The sequence below is a fragment of the Botryllus schlosseri genome, chromosome 7 (genome assembly GCF_051294905.1).
Source record: "Botryllus schlosseri isolate E-star chromosome 7, Bs_hap1, whole genome shotgun sequence".
NCBI classification, from domain to species: domain Eukaryota; kingdom Metazoa; phylum Chordata; class Ascidiacea; order Stolidobranchia; family Styelidae; genus Botryllus; species Botryllus schlosseri.
Window position 1 is genome coordinate 1080399 of NC_137242.1, and position 19795 is coordinate 1100193.

At 38.8% G+C, this 19795-nt stretch overlaps 2 protein-coding genes and 1 non-coding gene across 5 annotated transcripts in view; 1 reads left to right on the top strand and 2 right to left on the bottom strand.

Moving 5' to 3' along the window:
- LOC145443056 (centrosomal protein of 95 kDa-like) overlaps positions 1-8161 on the top strand; it is a 20206-nt gene extending 12045 nt beyond the window's left edge. For both annotated transcript variants that reach the window (XM_080321045.1, XM_080321046.1), the window contains exons 7-15: positions 402-557; positions 979-1019; positions 1314-1453; positions 2738-2927; positions 3745-3998; positions 4782-4951; positions 5932-5989; positions 6298-6516; positions 7626-8161. In XM_080321045.1, the coding sequence (XP_080177171.1) occupies positions 402-557; positions 979-1019; positions 1314-1453; positions 2738-2927; positions 3745-3998; positions 4782-4951; positions 5932-5989; positions 6298-6516; positions 7626-7796 (1399 nt within the window). In that variant the 3' untranslated portion in view covers positions 7797-8161. The remainder of the gene's footprint in view (positions 1-401; positions 558-978; positions 1020-1313; positions 1454-2737; positions 2928-3744; positions 3999-4781; positions 4952-5931; positions 5990-6297; positions 6517-7625) is intronic.
- Positions 8154-19795, bottom strand: part of LOC145443054 (testis-expressed protein 10 homolog) — a 23199-nt gene continuing 11557 nt past the window's right edge. Inside the window, exons 9-18 of one of the 2 annotated variants that reach the window (XM_080321041.1) lie at positions 17361-17607; positions 15638-15761; positions 15218-15312; positions 13191-13405; positions 12779-12974; positions 11544-11737; positions 10879-10975; positions 10175-10363; positions 8586-8707; positions 8154-8334 (exon numbers count right to left, since the gene is read on the bottom strand). In XM_080321041.1, the coding sequence (XP_080177167.1) occupies positions 8251-8334; positions 8586-8707; positions 10175-10363; positions 10879-10975; positions 11544-11737; positions 12779-12974; positions 13191-13405; positions 15218-15312; positions 15638-15761; positions 17361-17607 (1563 nt within the window). In that variant the 3' untranslated portion in view covers positions 8154-8250. The remainder of the gene's footprint in view (positions 8335-8585; positions 8708-10174; positions 10364-10878; positions 10976-11543; positions 11738-12778; positions 12975-13190; positions 13406-15217; positions 15313-15637; positions 15762-17360; positions 17608-19795) is intronic. The other variant, XM_080321042.1, reaches the window with a different exon arrangement.
- On the bottom strand, positions 13964-14036 carry Trnak-uuu (transfer RNA lysine (anticodon UUU)). Its single transcript has one exon. It is a non-coding gene; the product is annotated as a tRNA-Lys (tRNA).

The following is a 19795-nucleotide window of genomic DNA, read 5'->3' on the forward strand; positions in this document are numbered from 1 at the left end:
ATTTACCATTAAAAAAATAGAATTTCAAAATTTTTCTGTCAACCTCGTACAATTGTTAGGCGGTCAGCAGAGATGATGCGTACCAAATTTGGCTCAATTCCAACCACTGGAAGCGAAGTTATTGCAGTAGAAAATTTCTAATTCCATGATTTTATAACAAATAATCAAAGAGTTAGTCAACGTAAATACTATTTTATTCCAATCCAAATTTTTCTACTGCAATAACTTCGCTTCTACTCGTTGGAATTGAGCCAAAGTTGGTGTGCAGCGTTTTTTAACCAACCTATCAATTTTATCAAGTTGCCAGTGAAATCTGAAGGAAAAGTTATTTTTCAACAGTCCTACTGACCACTTCTTCAAAAATGTAAAATGAAAATATAACCCCCCCAATTTCTGTTCAGGAGTCAAGGTTCGCCCAAGACGAAAGACTGGAAAGCGATGCTCGACAATTTACAACGTACGGTGGAAGAGTCGCGCAGGATTCGCGACGAATATTTTTCTTCATTTCGTTCCGCACATAGTCGAGATGACGATGGAGCCGCCCATCCTCAACCGAGGTCAGTAAGAGATCCAACAATTTAACGCAAACTACACGCAGGATAGACTTGGACTGCTAGAAAATTTTCAGCCTTTCTAAGTTAGATTAGAATTAGAATGATAGCTACCCATTTTTTTAATGTTAGATTAAAAAGAAAATTATAGCTTCACAACATTTTCCAAATTAGACTAGAATCGGAATTAGAGCTACACATTTTTTTCCAAATTAGGCAAGAATCAGAATTATAGCTATACAGTTTTTATCTAAATTAAAGACTAAATAGCAATACTGAATTCGCGATAACTCGTTAATTGAATTGAGCTCATCTCATATCTAATCCGAGTTCCATTTTATAAGTACGGGAATGGTAAATATCTGCACACCGAGTTTGTAGTCAAGTTTGATAAAAGATAACGTGTAACCCATGATTTTCTTTACAGCGCCGGCAGCACCATGCTTGATATGGCAGACTCTCTCGATGGTGAGTGCTTTTTGTGTATGTTTTCTACCTAATATGGAGGAATTACAAATATTATGACTGGTGACTTGTTAATTAATGACACAATAACTTTCACACAAATTTACAATTGAATAATACAGTAGGGTTGTCCTCAAATGTTACTGGCAATTTGATAAAGTTGTTAGTTTGGTGAAAAAAAACTGCAATCTGCCTATGATGATATTTCTACGGTTCACGATAAATTTTTTTATAAATTTGGATGTAAGCGAGTCCAAATTAACAAGTTGCCTGGAATCATATTTGAAATGTCTTGAGATTCCCAAATGGAACGAGCGTCGCTACGAAAGAAAAATGTCCGGTTCGAAGACACCGTTTCCACCAAGACCGCAAAAGAACTCGCAGAATTTCGAGAACTTCTAAAGAAGGAAAAAACGCTTCAAGATGAAAAGAAGAAGGTTGGAGTTGAATGATTTGATCTCGCACTTTCTGACTGCGATTTAACTTCGAACCGGGACCTAAGTTTTGTCGCTTTAGGTCAGGGGTCACTATCTCGAAATGGGTAAAAGGCCACTTCTTCAAACATGGTACGGCGCCGCTGCCCGTAATGTTGCAATTTCGAAACATAAATGAGTTATACACTTTGGGAAAGGCTTTACAATATTGCGTCACTCAGTACAAATTCGCGCCATAACTCTGGCGATAAACATATCTTATAACTATGGCAAATTTTTGCAACTTTGTTTTACAACTTCCGGCAGCTTCCTAAATACTCAGAAATTATGTAGTATGGCGTTTTAAGCTGTTTGGAGGAATCTTATATTGCAACTTTTCTTCATTTTTTTCATGCAACTTCTTGCGCAAGTTTTTTTCAATTATTTTATGCAACCAACTTTTTACTGGAAATATTTGGCACGATTAATAAATAGATCGCTTGCTTATTTCACTGTCGTTTAAATTTGAGGTCCTTTCTGCTTGACATACATTCAGGCTAGACCACCGAATATGATATTTTTACTGGGTCAATTTTTTCAGCCTATTGATTTTGTTGAAGTCGCCAACATTGAGTTTTGCTACAGTGCTTTGGATACGGAACGATTCTAGTATCTCATACCCTGATAATTTCAAGGAACTTGTCCATAAATGCAACTCTTTAGTGCGACTTTTGTGAAAAATAAGTGAAACTTTCCACGGATTTGACCGCAACAAAAACTTTCCCCACGCTGTTTGCCACCGAGAGTTGATTTATCTATGAAAATCATCGTTTTGATACTATTTTATGCTGTAGATGGCTGTAAACCGTCATTGGTCATATCGCAACATAATTTATGCAACATGTACAATAAGGGTATTCAAAAATGACTTTTTTTCTCAAATTGTACCGGCTACTCAATAAAATTGTTAGGTTACCTCATTTAAGCCTACACACCAAATTTGGCTCAATTCCAGCCAGTAGCCGCATTGCTACAGGAGAAGAAAGTTTCTCTTTATTATATAAAAATAAATGAACAAAAATTTCAAAATTTTCCGTCCAACCTATGAAAGTGTTAGGTGCTCACCAAATTTGGTTCAATTCCAACCAGTGGAAGCGGAGTTATTGCCGTCGAAAAATTTGGATTTGAATAAAATAGTATTTACGGTGGGCACCACTATAATAAATAATTAAAGAATTGGTGATTTAAAGATAGCAGACAATGCAAAACGACGGAGCCGTTGAAAACCTGATCATGTTTCTATCGCAGATTCTGTCCCGAAATTTCCAAGACCATTTGGAAGAAGTGCGATTCGCGGAAGACGAAAAATTGGACGCGCTGCGGAGAAAAGTGTCGAAAGGCGGCAAGCAGGCGAAAACTTCCGCGCAGAAGCCGAAGAAAAAGAAAACGTCCAGAAATCTAACGGACGCCGCAAAACTGAGCTGGCTCAGTCCTTCGAGTAAGAGGGTCAATTCTGAAATGTGACGCAAATCACCGAATTCGGTCTAAGCAGGCAGATAATTTTAGTTAGTCGTCTTTGGTCGCTAGGTAATCAAGTAAAAAATTTCTATAGCTTAGTATAGATGTATAGACTATAGTAGCATAGTCTATAATTTTCCTAAAGTTCGGCCGAATGCGTCCCTTCTCCCTTGAGCTAAAAAGCCCGCCCAAACATGACCTAGGACATGTAAACAATAGGCATGTGCTGTGAAATTGTACATGAACACTAGGGCTGGTAATAATAACTAGGGCAAGTTTTTGTTGCAGGTAAATCCGTGGAAAGTTGCATTTATTTTTCCCAAAAGTTGCAGTAAAAAGTTGCATTTATTTTTTCACAAAATTTGCACTTGGAGACCACATTTTGGTCGCGTGACTCAAACAAAAGGTCAACACCAAATTCTGCTCAATTCCAACCTATAAAAGCGTAGTTGTTAGAGTAGAAAGTTTTGGATTTGAAATAATTACATTTACGAAAGATAATTCTATATCAAATAAATCCAGGCTGAACTAGGGCCAGATTTTGGGCAACCTAGCAATTTGATCAACAAGCCAGCAGAACTTGAAAAAATTGTTTTTGAACACCTCAAATGTAAACTGATTGAAACGTGACAGAAGATAAGACAAATTTACAAGCGAGGAAAGTGAAGTGGCATGTAAAGTAGAAGTAGTCTAAAAGCATGACCGCTCAAGTAGTTCAAGCAGGCAAAACCTGCTTGAGTACTCTGGAAATGTGAAACTTCTTTTTCGGAAATTACAAATACGTTTTTTTTCGACAGGAACCCACCCGCAGAGAATGCGGCAACGAAAACCCGTGGTTCCTCGGCGAGTCACGAAAATCGAGGCGCGAGAGAAAGGCCTCGAGTCTATTAACGAGCACGACCTCCTTCCGAAACTCTTGGACGAGTTCCCGCATCTGGAGCTGCCCCCGGCGGCCCTCAACGCCATGTGGCACAAGCAGTTCCGGCAGATCGAGCATCTCACGAAGGCCACGCACGATCACAGGAATAAAAAGAAAAAAAGTGATCTCCAGGTTAGCGGATCGGAAAACCGCAATTTCTCTCGAATGTGAACGTATCTACCGACGTAGTGTAGTTAATATTGCATTTAAAACAAAAAGTCAAGAGAAAACAGTGGTTCTCAACTAGTGCTCCATGAAACGCGAGGAATTCTGTGTAGTTCAAGGCACACACTCAACTCCAGGGTTGTAATGACTCGACTCGAGTCACGATTTTCTGACGACTTGACTTGACTCGAGTCATTTTATCAAAATACGGAAATGACTCGACTCGAGTCAATCTGTGTATACCACCCTATTGGGATTTCGTCTATTGGTGCTGGTACTTGAAAATGCGACCAAAAACTATTATAAGTAAGGAAAATTAGTATATTATAAATACGAACCATTCGATATCACCAAACAGAGCTATAAAAGTGGGTTTAACGAGACTTAAACTGGAAACTGAGCAGTCAACACAATGACTTGAATCGGACTTGACTCGGTGGGGAATTGAAAATGACTCGACTTGACTCGAGTCAAAACTATAAAAGTGAGATTGACTTGTGACTTGCTTACACCCTGCTCAACTCACACATGTGATTTGCAATGATATGCCAAAAATACACTGCACGCCAATTACAGCTCAATTTCAACCCTTAAAAGCATTGCTATATAAGAAAAAAGTTTTGGATATATTTAATTAAAATGAAGATTTTTTTTCAAATTTTACTTGTAATCGTGTATAAATATACGACACTACTTCTACTTGAGCAGCAACGCAGACCCCTTTGACCTCATCTGCGTATTTCCACACAGCTGCACCAGGCCCACATGAAGCACGAACTGCTGACCAAAATCATGCAGAAAGAACACGACCACACGAGGCGCCTGCGTGATATACGAGAGAGAGTGGCCAAGCAGAAAGAAGCGCAAACCATTCTGAGAGAACGCAGGCTGCAGGCCGCCAAAGTCCGCAAATATTACAAGTAAGTCTTTGCTGAACATTTCCTGATCAAAAAAATATTCACATTTCATCACTATGGCTCCCAAGCAGACTTGGACAACTTGAAATGAGTCAACTTGACTTGAGACATTCTATGCGACTCGATTTGAGTCATATATTTAAATAACCTTTTTCAGGTGTCTCACATAATCACACTGGTTCCCAATATGAATGTATTGTTCTATGTCAGTGGTTCTCAACTTTCTTGTCTTTGCAGACCGACCCCCTTTCAGACTGACACGGACCCCTGTGAAGTTTTAGTTCAAATTCAGCTCAATTTTCGTGCAATCGCCATCTGTCTTGTGCAAACGATATCCGTAGGGTTAGTGATAATCGTGTCTTGATAAGACATTAACAAAAAAGGTAGCTTCTGCCGACATATTTTGGTAGGATTGCAACAAATATGGCACTAAAACTTACAAACAAATATATTTAATGAACGTGTAACGTCAAGCCTGGTCATTTCTATCGAGCAGCTTATCTTGAAGTTATTATTGAAAAATGTTTATATATATCACAGGAAAAAATGGATTTTTGTGAACATCTAGAAGTCACCGTTATTGACCGTACTCGTCCAACTTTTTTCCCCACAATCCCCAACAAAACATTGTTAAACAGCAAAATGTTTGTATCCATAGGCTATTGGCGATTTAGCAATTAAATGGGTCTGCGGAGCAGGATATTTGATCTCAGACGGTCATTCTGTTGATGTGAGCTGTTGAGTTTTACTAGTAATGAAACAAAACTGCCTTGTGATTTTCGAATTAAAACAATACAAATTAGGTTATCAACTGTATTGAGAACCAATGTTCTATTGTGTATTGAACTTCCGTACCTCCAGGAGTCCACTGATTTGAAGCTGCGATAATGCCAAACATTGCCGCGTGACAATTCAAGTTTGCAAATACTTCCCCGAATGTTTTGCACGTAAGAAAATATTTCAATTTCTTCCTCCAATTTCAGGGATTACCATCTGCAGATGAGATCCCGAATGATGAAACGTCGCACTAAAGAGGAAAAGGTTCGAAATGCCGAATATTTCTTCATACGTTTGAATAATATACTCGTATTGAAGTAAACCCGACGACACTCGTCAGGGGTAATCGTCAGCAACTAGTAGAGAATTGGAAAGAAAATTGTACATCAAAAATCTTGTGTATCATATACCATGTTCTGACCAATTCTCTACTAGTTATTGACGATTACCACTGACGAGTGTCAGCCATCAATATCCAGGGTTATTTCAATATGAATATACTATTCAACTATATTTTGAGGTTCTGTACCTCCAAGAGTCTCTTCAGATACGCGTTTGAATACTTTTTTCAGATTTTCAAACGCTTGTTCGAAGACGGCCTTGAAATTCAACGCGCCAGACTTCGGGAACTGCGAAAGTACGCTCGCGACAAGCGTTCGGAACAGCAGCAGCGTCAAATCGACGAAATCCAGAGTTTGGAGAATTACTACAAAGACCAGTTTAATATTCTGGCGGACACGCTCGCGCAGGAGAGAAACGACCTCAAAGTGCGGGACGATGCGCAAACGAAGGTATTCGATGAAATGTAGATGTTCGATATTCTGATGACTCGACTTGAATCGAGTCATTTTTTCAAAATACGGAATTGACTCGACTTGGACTTGAGTCATTGCGCATGACTCGACACTCAGACCGACATTTCATTGTAATTTCGAAGAAGTGTAGAGTAACCACCCTATTGATATTATGTCTATTGGTACTGGTACTTCAAAATGGGACCAGAAACTACTAAAAGTGAGGAAAATTAGTATATTATAATTCCAAAGCATTCGATATCACCGAACAGAGTTATAAAAAGTTCTTTTAACAAGATTTTAACTGGAAAATGAGCAGTCAACATCATGACTCAGACTCGACCCTCTGTTCGATGACTCGGTGGTGAATTGAAAATGACTCGACTTGACTAGAGTCAAAACTATAAAAGTGAGATTGACTTGTGACTCGGACCCTTGTGACTTACAACCCTGAATTTTTCCCACTTTGAGGTCGGATGGCTAAAAAAGGTCAACTTTCCGGCCCAACTCCAAAAATACACTTTACGTTGGTTGACTAAAAAAAGAAGGTCGTCACTTTGGTTCGATCCACGAATTTCCTATTTAGCGTCGTTTATGCCCATTTTCACTCGAATCTATCCCCTATATTAGCCCTGAAAGCTGTAAAGGAGGAGCACTTATTTTACAATTCATTATTTGTAATGTAGAATATAGTTTTTGCATTGTTATATATCACTTTTGCAAGTGAAATTATCGTAATAACTATGTGAAATAAAATAGCCCCTGTGGCATGGTCACTTCAAGTTGTCCGATTTAATATATAATGTATGCGGCATCTATACCGAAGTTTCAAACTGATTTAGAAACTCATTTCGACATAGTAGTTAATGGCATACTTTAACTTGACTGTGTCACAATGCGGCATATTGTATAATGTTTGTGCATATGAAAGATAAAACACTTTTCCATTAGAACCATGCATGCCAGATATACCATCATAAAACCAGCAAGAATTTATTTTCGAATCAAAAATCCAATTCTTAGTTTTGGGTTAATTATTTCGGATTTCATTAAGCTTGTCAGACAAAATTTTCGGGAAACATCGTATAACCATCCTTGCCTTGCAGCTGGTCCGGCAAATGAAGAACGGCCTCCGCCAAAAGATGGAGAAAGAAATCGAAAACCTGCAGGACATGATCGTGCGAGACGACGACGACGCTTTTTATCGAGAGATCGAAGCCGACCGTTTGAGAAGACAGCTGCAGCTGGCGACGTACCACGCAAAACTACACGAATGATTCCTCTTTTCCAAGACCAAAACTACTGTGATATCTTCTTCCACTAGTTGACCAAAAACGTGACTTGACTCGTAATTATAGTCGTAATTTTAGCTGTTTTTTAATGTACGGAATTGGAGACGCAAGAAGTTCGATACACAAATGAACAAATATTCATAGTGGCATACACCCAAAATATTTTGACAGGTTCATATTCCGATATCAATTTACTATCCATTTGTGTATAATGACTTGTTGATGTCCTTTCTTCTATTTCCGCACTATTTTTAGATGTTTTTCTACGGAATGTGTTGTTGGTGGCAGGATTCATGATCTCAACTCTACCTAGAAATGATTATAACTGGCAAAAATGACAGCTTTTACCCGCTTTTGAATGTTTTATTGAAAACCCGCAAGAGAAGAAAAGGCAGTTAATTGCTGATTTTGAAATTCTTCCGTGGTGCTACAAAATTCGTCACGTTACTAGCGGCAACACAGCAGAGACGTTGAACCTGATAGATTCTATCACAGAATGCGAGATCACATCGTCCTTTGAATTCTGAAACAAATACCAACCTTGTTGCAAATATTATGGGCTTCGACGGATTTTGTTAATTTGCAACGAGTTGAGGTTCTATAGCACATACCTACTGCGAAGCTATTTACAGAAGCTCAGTTTAAACCCATAAAGTGGGAAAATATTAGCGAGCATTTAAGGAACTTTACGAGTTTCGGAATAGTTTAGAAATTACATTAGAATGGAACAGTGAACGCCTACCAAACAAATCCGAAATAAAAGTTGAAACATACCACGATGACACGAAGAACGTCGTCAATCGCATCTCGGCAAACAGTGAGATTGTCGTGCAGTTCAGTCTGAGACAACATGTCGTCGATGATCTTGCAAACAACGCCCCAATTCTCGCAGTGTTCTGGTGAACGAGACAAGATGGCGAAAATGAATTAAATCTTAGAAATTAGCTCAAAATTAGATTTATAGGTATTAGGGTGGAGTGAAAATGACGTTTTCTTTAAATCGAAAAAAGGGGTTGATTACACTGGCCAACAAAATGAAAAAATTTTTTTAGGCAGAACATCTGAGAGTCGTTTCTGGGGTTTTTAAGGCTGCTGATTACGAATTTCACATTAGTTTTGCGAGAAGATATTTATACCCCTAAAAAAGCCCAAAATTACTGTATTTACCCTTAAATATTTCACTTGGAAGAAAATCGTAGTTTTTTCTAATTTTATACTGCACATAAATTGCTAATTGACTATGAAGAACCCTCCCATGTCTCAGTCATTCTATCAATATTAACATGACATGATGTGAAATATTTGTTTGTCAAAAAAGCAGTTTGTCAAGCCTAAAAACAGTACTTTTGCACAACGGAAATACATATTCTCCTGTATCAATCAGTCATTCTACCAAGATGAAAGAGGAGTATAAAGCTGTAAAATTTGTCCTTGAAAGACTTAACTACAATACTCATATGCGTCCCATTTCTTTTGACTGGTAAATGGATAATTTTCCGCTGAGTCAACAAAGTGGGTATACCCAGTAACCCTAACCAATCTGGTATATTCGAACACCGATTAAATATTCCAATTTCACATTAGCAAGGAATTCACTGCATGTAATTTCTCCTAAGACGTAGTAAATACAACTTTTTAGATGATCACAAAGCACCCAACTACAAACAGTTGGTCCAAAAATTCGAAACTTATCAAGCCCTGGGTGGAAACCAGTGGGGCCCGCAGGGGTCTGGACTTGCGTTACGACTGCCACCCTACTTGAGGGGGTTTGATGACCACTCAGGGTCTCCCTCCACAGCCATTCTAGATCAAGGGTCACCAATACGGTGCCCACGGGCCCCAGGCAGCCATTACCAATGAGCTTTTACATAATGAGATTGGTTTATATAGCTGTTTTTTGAGCTATATATCGTGACTCTACGACCAGTGGTTGTCGAGATGGGCAATTTTACCCCCTCGCGCGCATAAATGGGGGGGTTGCCGGCTGGAAAATAGGGGCATTCCATTACAACCAATTTTTATCGAACTTTTAGCTCATTTGTCGACATTCAAGAACCCCCTTTTCTCGATTTGAAAGTTATTTTCAGTCCACCCTAATAGGTATACAGGTTTTTCCCAAATTAGACTGAGATTAGATTTATATGGATACGTTTTGCAAATTACATTAGATTTAGACCATAGAAGCAATTATACTACCGGGATTTCGCGCTGAATACATAACTAGAATTTCCAAGTCCGCTCGAGATGACAAAAATCCTAAAAAACCATCTCGAAAAGTGCCAAACATCATAATCTCGGAAATTACCATCTCTTAAAAATGATGAAAACACAAAATATCAGAAATTTCCATCTCAAGCGATTACCCGGACGAGAAAATTCTTCCAAGCAAGCCCTCATCACTTCAACGGACTTGGCCAACGCCGAATTGCAAGCGTCGACTATTACCGCCGTTTCGGATGAGTTGGAATTGCCGTGGCAGCATACAAGTGTAGAGGCCACAAATTTTCCGAGAGACGATCGGAAATTTGCGAGCGGGGGATCTTCGAGTTGTTCTGAAGGATGGAAATAGAAAAATTTCATGAGACGTCCAGAGCAGTACGATGACTTATAGCTGCACAGTTATTTTTAAATTAGAATTATGGGTACACAGTGTCTTTTGAATTACATTAAAATTACACTACAGATATTTTTTCCAAACTAAATCAGAGCGATAGCTACAGTTTTTTCAAGATAACAATTAAAGTTACACAGTGTACTACGTATGAGATTAGAATTAGAATTAAAGCTACATAGCGTGTTTCAAATTAAATTGTAATTATAGCTACAGTTTTTACCAAATTAGAATCATAGCTGCGGTTTGTTCAAAATTACATTAGCTGAACATAGCTGAACAGTTTTTTTTTCAAAATTAGATTAATTTATAAGGTTTGAATTTGTAAAAATTCAATTTCTAATAAGAAAAGAATGCAAACCAGAAATTAAGAGAGCATAAAAACCTTTCACAAATTAGATTACAAGATTCGGCCCCAATCAGAAAACCGCATTTTAAATGGATACTGTGAATTACCATAAATGGAAGCGGTCGCATCATCCGTCAGACCCAACAAAACAGAACACTTCAAAATGGAGTAGACGCAGATCGTGGGTATCACGTTGAACTTTTCCTGCGTTATAACAAAGAATACAGCTTTACAAATATACAATTGATTAACATATTCCTATTGAAATAATTCCGAATACAATTGCGTAGTATACTGATATTGAAATTAACCCGAATATTTTCGGCTGACTATCGTCAGGGGTAAACGTCAGCAACTAGTAGAGAATCGGAAAAAAACATTGTGTGTCAACAATCGTATTGCAAAAAATTACATTTTCACTGGGTCAACCTTTTTGGGCTATTGATTTTGTTCAAGTCGCCAAGAGTGAGTTTTTCTGTAATACCTTGGGTCAAGTTTGCGGACGTAGGGGGTTTGGCGTGTGTTATTCGACTTGTTTTAGGGGGAGTGGGTCATCGCTATGCTGTTTGGCTTTTGGGGGAAAATCATTCCCGCATTGCGTAATTTTCTTGCTGTGTGCCGGGAAAAATGTAATTTTTGGCGGTTTCGTCAGACCGTTAAATGGCGAATTTGACAGCTCTACAGGAACTAAGTTATACAACGGAACCTTTCGAGTAACTGATACCCTAATAATTCAACAAAAAGTATAAATGCAACTTTTACTGCAGCTCACCAACAATTCTTTAGTGAAAAATCTCCGCAAACGACCAAAAGTTTGAGGTAGTGTCCTTAGAAGGGCGCAGACATTGTCCACAATGTCGGCGTGCTGCTGGACGGGCCGGCGATCTGGTCCGGTATCCACAATTCTATGAAACCGAATCTCGTCGGAGTCCGACTGTAGCAGCCGCAAAACCTCTTGAGAGTGACCTTTGGAAAATAACAACGTATAAGAAACAAATCTTTGCCACAACAAGGTAGCCAGGAGACAGAGAGCTATTATCTGCGATTGCTGGAATGGGAACAACGACCCGTTTCTCATAGCTCACACGAGTCCAGATGCAGCAAAGCTGTTCCAATAAAGGCTCTGACGTTTTGGAATGTATCTGAAAAGCTAGATCCCACTTATTTTCAATATTGGGGTTGCGCTAAAGTGCTAGTTATCGGAATTGGCTGAATATTCCGACAATTTTTCAATTCATCATTGCATAGGCTTTCTCAAGGGAAACTTGAAAAATGTTCAGATTTTCCTAATTCATTACAATTGGAATTGTAGCTATACAGTTTTTTTTTTCAAATCAGACTAGAATTAGAACTAGAGCTACACAGTTTTTCCAAATTAGACTAGAACTATAACTAGGGCCTACATATTTTTTCCAAATTAGATTGGAATTAGTATTACTGAATTCCGAAAACTCGAAATTGAATTAATTAGAATTAAGTAGTCTAATGAAAAAACTAGAATTATCCGCATTTCTTCGACATACGTCCCATATCAAACCAGTGCTCCCCTTGAAACCAATGAATGTTTCCCCACGGACACCAAGCAAAAATTTATAAACGTCAAAATTAACCGTGTTTTGGATTGGGGGTAGAGAGATATTAGGGTTGGTATGAGTCTGTCTTGAGGTACAAAACTCGCCAAATATATTCCGCTAGGAGCAATCCAACTGATTTTAATCATAAGCTAATGCCAGTAAATAAAATAACTGTATATTGTTATAAGCAGTTTGGGTGCATCTGTTATTATTACGCTACAAAGACAAAATTACTTCTATGTTCCGAATTGGGTTCACCGCATTTACCGAAGTTCTCTCCTGATGAGAGTCAGTCGAAACACTTTGAGCGGCATAAATTTGGAAATAATACCGCCAATATATAATATAAATCATGGAATATCATAATCTTAGTCGCAATATATAATGTATAATTGTCAAGGGTTTGTTACAATATTCATCTTTGCCAAATTACCGATAAGCAAGGAGCATATGAAAGCTACTGCAGTCGTGAAATCCATCAAGTTTTTACATCTGCCGACGAAAAGACTTGCGGCCAGGTTCGCAGATTCCGCTGGAACGTAATTCATATGACACAGCTGCGACATCATAACCACGTTGTTGAAGGGTATCTCGAGCGCGGGGTGGAGGAGAATTGTCAAAAATCGAGTCTGAACGACGAGAAATGCGATTTAGCACGAAAATTGAATTCGCCTTCATTTGGTACAGTCAAACGAATGAAACTAATGAATAGGACTGCTACTTTACCATTGAAATCTAAATTCTAAATCTAAATTTGGATGTAATATTTCGTGTTTGATTATTCCATCCAAATTCAGATAAGTAAAACCTTAATTTGGACTTTTAAAATCATAAAAGTGTCTCACCATGAAATGAGCGCAATTCCCACTTTCAGAAAACGTCGCGATTTTACCGCAATCGGTCATATTCGAGGAAAAAAGATCTTCCGCGTTACTGACAGCGATTTCGAGGATCAGTTCGGATTTTTCTCCAAGTTCACACAAAAAGTCGTATTTCTCTTTCACCAAAGCCAGTCGCATTGTCGACATCGCAATCAGACACGTGTCCAAGCACTGGTAATCTGCAAGACGTGATGCAACATTTAAAAGAATATAAATTAAAACACAAACACTGGGATTGAAATACCGGCGAGATATTGTCAACAAAATCTACACTATCTACAGGTAACTAACCTACATAGAGATCTGGTTGTAATGTAATTTCTGGTATTCCTGAAAATGCAACAGAACTGTATAATGCGAAACGACCCAAACTTGCTGTAAAGACATTTGACGTTCTATTGTATTTATTTTGAATTCACAATTGAATTCAATTTCCAAGCTTTTGCAAATTCGGTTACTCTAATTCTAATCTAATTTTGAAAAAAAAAACGTGCAGCCATTATGCTAATTACAAACTGATTCACAAAAACTGAAACTTTCTAATTGTCTAAATCCTGGGTTAGGGGGGCACTGCAACCCCTCATAAATCGCAGCTCCTTTTAAAAGTGGAAGTATTCTGAAACCACACCGTGGTTAGCAACTAGTGCGCGTACGCAAAATTTACTCGAGTTCTAAGGAATATTGAATACACTTACATAGAAACTGTGGGTGTAGATACGGCTTTTTATCAAAAAACGCGCCTGCTAAGGGACTTGAACCCTTGGCCGTTGGATTAAAAGTCCAACGCTCTACCGACTGAGCTAACCAGGCCACGGAGGGATTGTAATTAAATTGCCCCTTCGTATAATTGTTTCGTTAATTTTCAAGTGTCATTACCTCTACTTAGCTTTTATCAAGAGTTCGTCGAATATTGAATTTTGAATCCAATAATCATTTCTCCAAACTCACAGACAGTACAGGAACCCACAAATGAAAACTGTTAAGTAGAAGTAGTCTACAATCATGGTCACTCGAGTAGGTAGTGCGAGCAGGTAAAAATTATTCGAGTGCTCCGAAGTAGGAGTCCTTCGTTATTGACCACCTCTAGATTTCATCAAAGCTAATGCGTTATAATTCGGGCGATTTTTTTGACATGTCAAAATATGTCAAAATTTTCCTGTAACCTGCATTTCGTTTGTATCGTGGATGTCTGCACTGTCCGTGAACTTATCATTTGACATTTTACAGCCGACCTTATAGGCCGACTTTATAGGCCTACCGTTGTAGACGGCCCATTGTCTGCTGATTATGAATCATAAACGGTCAAATGAAACATAGGTTGACATGGTGTGTTGAACGTACCGCAATATCCTAACTGAAGCAACACTGCGTGGGCATTGGTTCTTATATCAAGAAGCGCATGATGAAAAATTGTGATGTAGACAACAATGTCAGAATGAAGCAACACGGTCTGTCACCAGCAGTGTACGCACAACTTTGACGTTTCAACAATAATGCACGATGTAACTACTGGAATTCTTCATAGGTCCAGATTTAGTTAAACTAAAGTTTTTCATGTAAAATTTTTTCAGTTTTTCAGTCAAAAAAGTTTTTTCAGGCTAAACTACTTTGCAAGGACAGACAGTTCAAAGCAAAAAAGAAGATAAGCAGTACAGATATAACATTATGTATGAAAACACCTAATTTACATACACGAGGGCAAAATTTTGTCAAAATAACGTTTTTGAGGTGAAAAAAAATGTAAAAATTATAGGTCAAAATCTTCTGTTTTTTAGGTAAAAAAACTTGCCCTAATTATAATGTTTAAAACAAGCGACTTCCAAGTAAGTAAAAAAATTGACTAGTTTTGTCAAAAAAACTGAAAACTTGGCAAGACGGGTAGTAGTCTAAAATCTAACCATGTCAGTAAATAGTAAAACATACGTAGCGATTTCCAAGAAAAAAAAGTAAGTGCAATAGGCCAAGAATAGTAGAATTCTAGTAAAACTGACCCGAGCATATCGATCTGCCATCTTTTGCTTTACTCTGCATGATTTCAGCCAGGAATAGCGGTAGCGAACACGCCCATTCGTCCAAAACGAGATTGCTACAGAAATAAAGTTTACGAAGAGATCCTTGGACTTGGAGGTTCAGAACGTCAACATACTATTGAATAGTATATTGATATTGAAATGAACCCACAGATTTTCGGCTGACACTCGTCAGGAGTAATCGTCAGCAACTAGTAGAGAATTCGAAAGAACATTGTAATCAACAATTTTATCACAAAATATGTCACCAGCATGAAATTTTGAACAACCGGGGCGAAGAGATCGCTCAACGCACTATTTTTTTGTGGTTGGCGTATTTTGATTAATTTCAATATCAATATATTATTTGATTTTACGACAGCTCTGAACGATTTGACGTACCTCGGAAAATCAAAATCAGAGTAGAGATAGGACAGGAAGATTAATATTTTCTTCTTTTTCTGACTTCTCGTCTCCAGGCAATGAAACAAAACCACGAGAGGTTGAAGCAGACTCTCCACCGTGCCTGTAACAAGATTAGTTGCACGTGCATTTCAAAATAAAATACGAAGCAATTTGGATAGCACATTGTGAAGTTATGTACCTCCAACAAGTTCAAAACTTTGAAACTAAAACCAATGTCGACTTTGTTGCTCGCGAAATTGTTATGCACAAATTATAAATCCGGAAAAAATCTACTTTTGCAACATAGTAGACTCGAGGCAAGCGGTGTTGCATTTTTCAAAACGACGTTTATTATCAATTTAATCACATACGTAATTGACGAAAACTTACATTTCAAGATATTAGCTTTTATTTTAACTTGCTTTTCAGTCTACCACCATATGGCAGCGGTTTTCAACATAGGAGTCGTTTGTCTTTTTCCTGGGGTTTTGAACGATTTTGATTAAAAATAAAAACCAATTTGGTTATTGTGCTTTAGTGACCATGAACTCTCAATTACGACACTATACAAAAATTCATTACAAACTTACCAATACGTTTAAAATTTATGTTTTATTCCTCTAATTAATGGACAAGTGCCTGACTTCTTACATGATAGAATTGGGATATAAAATTCGAATATATTTGGCAATTGGCATCGCTTTAGTGTTGTTCAAAAATAACTTTTTCTCAAATTTGCCGGGCTTGTTGACAAAACTGTTATGATGAAATGGAAATATGAACTGCCTTAAAAGTCCAACATTCGATAGCACTCTCGATAAAAGCCAAGCAGACGTAATGACTTGCTTGAAAATTAACGAAACAATTGTGCGAAGCGGCATTGTAATTACAATCACGTCGTGGCCTGTTTAGCTCAGTCGGTAGAGCGTTGGACTTTTAATCCAACGGCCAAGGGTTCAAATCCCTTCGCAGGCGCGCTTTTTGACAAAGAGTCGTTGGTTGCAACACCAAAAGTTTCTACGCAAGTAAACATAAATACACGCGAAGGCGGTGAAGCAAACGGGCACTGCAATTTTTTTCTGAGCACACAAATAGGTTTTATCATTTTGTGATTTATGAGATTACAAATTAGCCCTTAAGTCAAGCCACGCAGTCATTCATAAACCACCCGTGGCCTTTTGCCCAAAAACGTCGGACATCGCTGTAGCAGACGCACAGTTTTGGGACAAACCAAGTTTATAAGGAATTACTGCGAGATGGTTTTGATGAATTGATACCACCTGGCCACTACGAGTTAATTTATCATTGAATTATAATTGCGTCATATGACTCGAGACTCAGACTGCCAAAACCGACATTTCATTGTAATTTTCGAAGAATAGTAAAGTAACGACACTATTGGGATTTCGTCTATTGGTACTGGTACTTGAAAATGCGACCAGAAACTGCTGAAAGTGAGGAAAATTAGTATATTATATATGCGAACCATTCGATATCACCAAACAGATTTATAAAGGTGGATTTGACAAGACTTTAACTGAAAACTGAGCAGTCAACACTATGACTCGGAGTTGACTCAGTGGCGAATTAAAAATGACTCGACTTTTCTCGAGTCAAAACTATAAAAGTGAGAATGACTTGTGACTCTGAACCTTGTGACTTGGTTACCACCCTGCATCGTGATAATCGCGACAAACGCAACATCAACATTTTTACGCACCTTCATCCATAGCAGCATCCAGCAACGACTTCACAACGACGATACATTGCCGCAAAGTATTATCGTCTAAGGTGCGCGTGGCGTCGCCATTTTCCGCATTGCTACTCTCAGAAGCGACCAGCATCGATATATATTCGGCCACAGAGCCCAGAAGCGACGCGTCCTCGCCGATGAGTTGTTTCGGGTACAGAATAGTGGCAAGTTCGCAGATTGTGAGATTTATGGCATGGACGGTTGACGAAAAGTCCTGGAAAGAATATGTCATAGAAATGGAGAGCGTTATAGTGCAAAACGAGCCAAGCTCGGTGTGCAAATATTTGCCTTTGCCATTCTCTTGCTTATGAGGGCAATTTTTTTAGACATGTCGAAATTTTGTCAAAATTGCAGCGTTAGGTCAAAATTTGTAAGTCAAAATTTTGTTGACCTAGCTGCATTTCGTTTGTATCGCAGATTTTGCACTGTCGGTAAACTTATCATTTGACATTTCACAGCTTGTAGCCTACTCTATAGGCCTACCATTGTAGGCGGCCCATGATCTGCTCATTGTGAATCATTAACGGTCAAATGAAGCAAATAGGTTAACATGGTTTTACGGTCAACGTACCGCAATATCCTAACTCAGTGGTTCTTAACCTTTTTTCCTCCAGCGCCCCATTTCAAAAATTATCGTGCTCCAGCGCCCCCCAAACTTCATAATGTAAGGAATGCAATAAAAACAATGAGTAAGAGGGGGGGCCGTAACAGCACTTCGTCAACCCCCTAAAAACGATTGCCTTGCGCACCCATAGCGTGATAAACCGAACTTCTGAGGGCTTCGCCCCAACGAACCCCCGATCGTGATTTCGATGGTCAGCAAAGTTTGTGTGGCCTGGTCACCCTAGGTACCAAAATTTGCTATAATGCATGAATGAATAGGTGGTAATGACATATATAAGTCGCGATAAACTGAGTGAGCTGTTGTATAGGAAGATAAAGGGCACGTAATTGATAATTAAACATATTCGGGCGTGCCCGCAGGTACAATTATTCGTTACCAGGGCCGTAACAGCACTTCGTCAGCCCCCTCCCCCCCCCAACGAAAAACGTTGGTCCTGGGTCTCTGCGCACAGAAAATCTACGTTGCGCACAACAAATCCGAAGTTATTAACTTTTTTTAGTCGATACGCACTGTTGTCCAGGGGTCAGCGCAGTGAGTTGTTGAGTGTGCGCAGACTCATCAAAACTGGAAGCGAATATTGTGAGGTTTCTTGGAAAATGTAGGGCCCGTTACTAATAATTAAACATATTCGGGCGGGCGAACCCATTGGTATGTCTTCGTTGCATGATGTTATTTCGTGACCCCCTGTCTGCAATATCAAAAAATATAGAATCGCTCAACGGGGATATCGCCCAACAGGAATATCCCTGTCGCCCAATCGTACTAAACTAAAAGACGCACACGATTTCAGATTGGTATTTCTTCACTGACATATAATTTTTCCCTGCCAGATGGAATTCGTCTTCTGGGGTTCAGATTGCCAAGACAGGAACATTCGGTGTCAGTCATTTAGACGCCCATGGACAATTAAACATATATGTATTTGGAAGGCTATATGTAACGGAGTTTTCGGTGATAATTTGCTCTGAATACTCATTAAGGATATGTCCTATCACCACATCATCTACTGCGGAGCCATTTTTCTCCAGCGCCCCCCATACCGCCCCCCTGAGCCCAGCGCCCCCCATATCGCCCCCTGAGCGTTTCCGCCCCCCTTCAACATCGCCAGCGCCCCCTGGGGGGCGCTGGGGGCAAGGTTAAGAACCACTGTCCTAACTGAAGCAAGACTGCGTAGGCATTGCATGGTTTTTATATCAAGAAGCGCATGATGAAAAATTGTGATGTAGACAACATTGCCAGAATGAATCAACACAGTGTGTCACCAGCAGTGTACGCACAACTTCAGTGTTGTCAGACAATAACTGCCGCTGTTGAACGTTCTTTCTCCATTTTTGGCAAGCTACTTAGTAAGGGCAGACATTTTCTACCCGAGAATGTAGGAAAGTATCTTTCGTTGTACCACAACAAATCTCAAATATTTCGACCATAATACATGATGCAACTACTGGAATTCTTCATAGGGCCAGATTTCGTTAAAATGCTACTTTTTTCATGTAAGAATTTGTCAGTTTTGAGCCAAAAACGTTTTTTCAGGCCAAACTACTTCCTAAGGACAAACAGTTTCAACCACAAATAAAAATGAGTAGTACAATTTTAACATGACGTGCGAAAACACGTAATTTGCATACGTGAAGTCAAAATCAGGTCACAATGCATTTTTAGGTCAAAAAAAGGCAAAATTTAGATTTTTTAGGTCAAAATCTTCCGTTTTTAGGTAAAAAAAATCGCCCTACTTATTAGATACTAACTCACTCGATTTTTTTTTCTAATTCGAAAT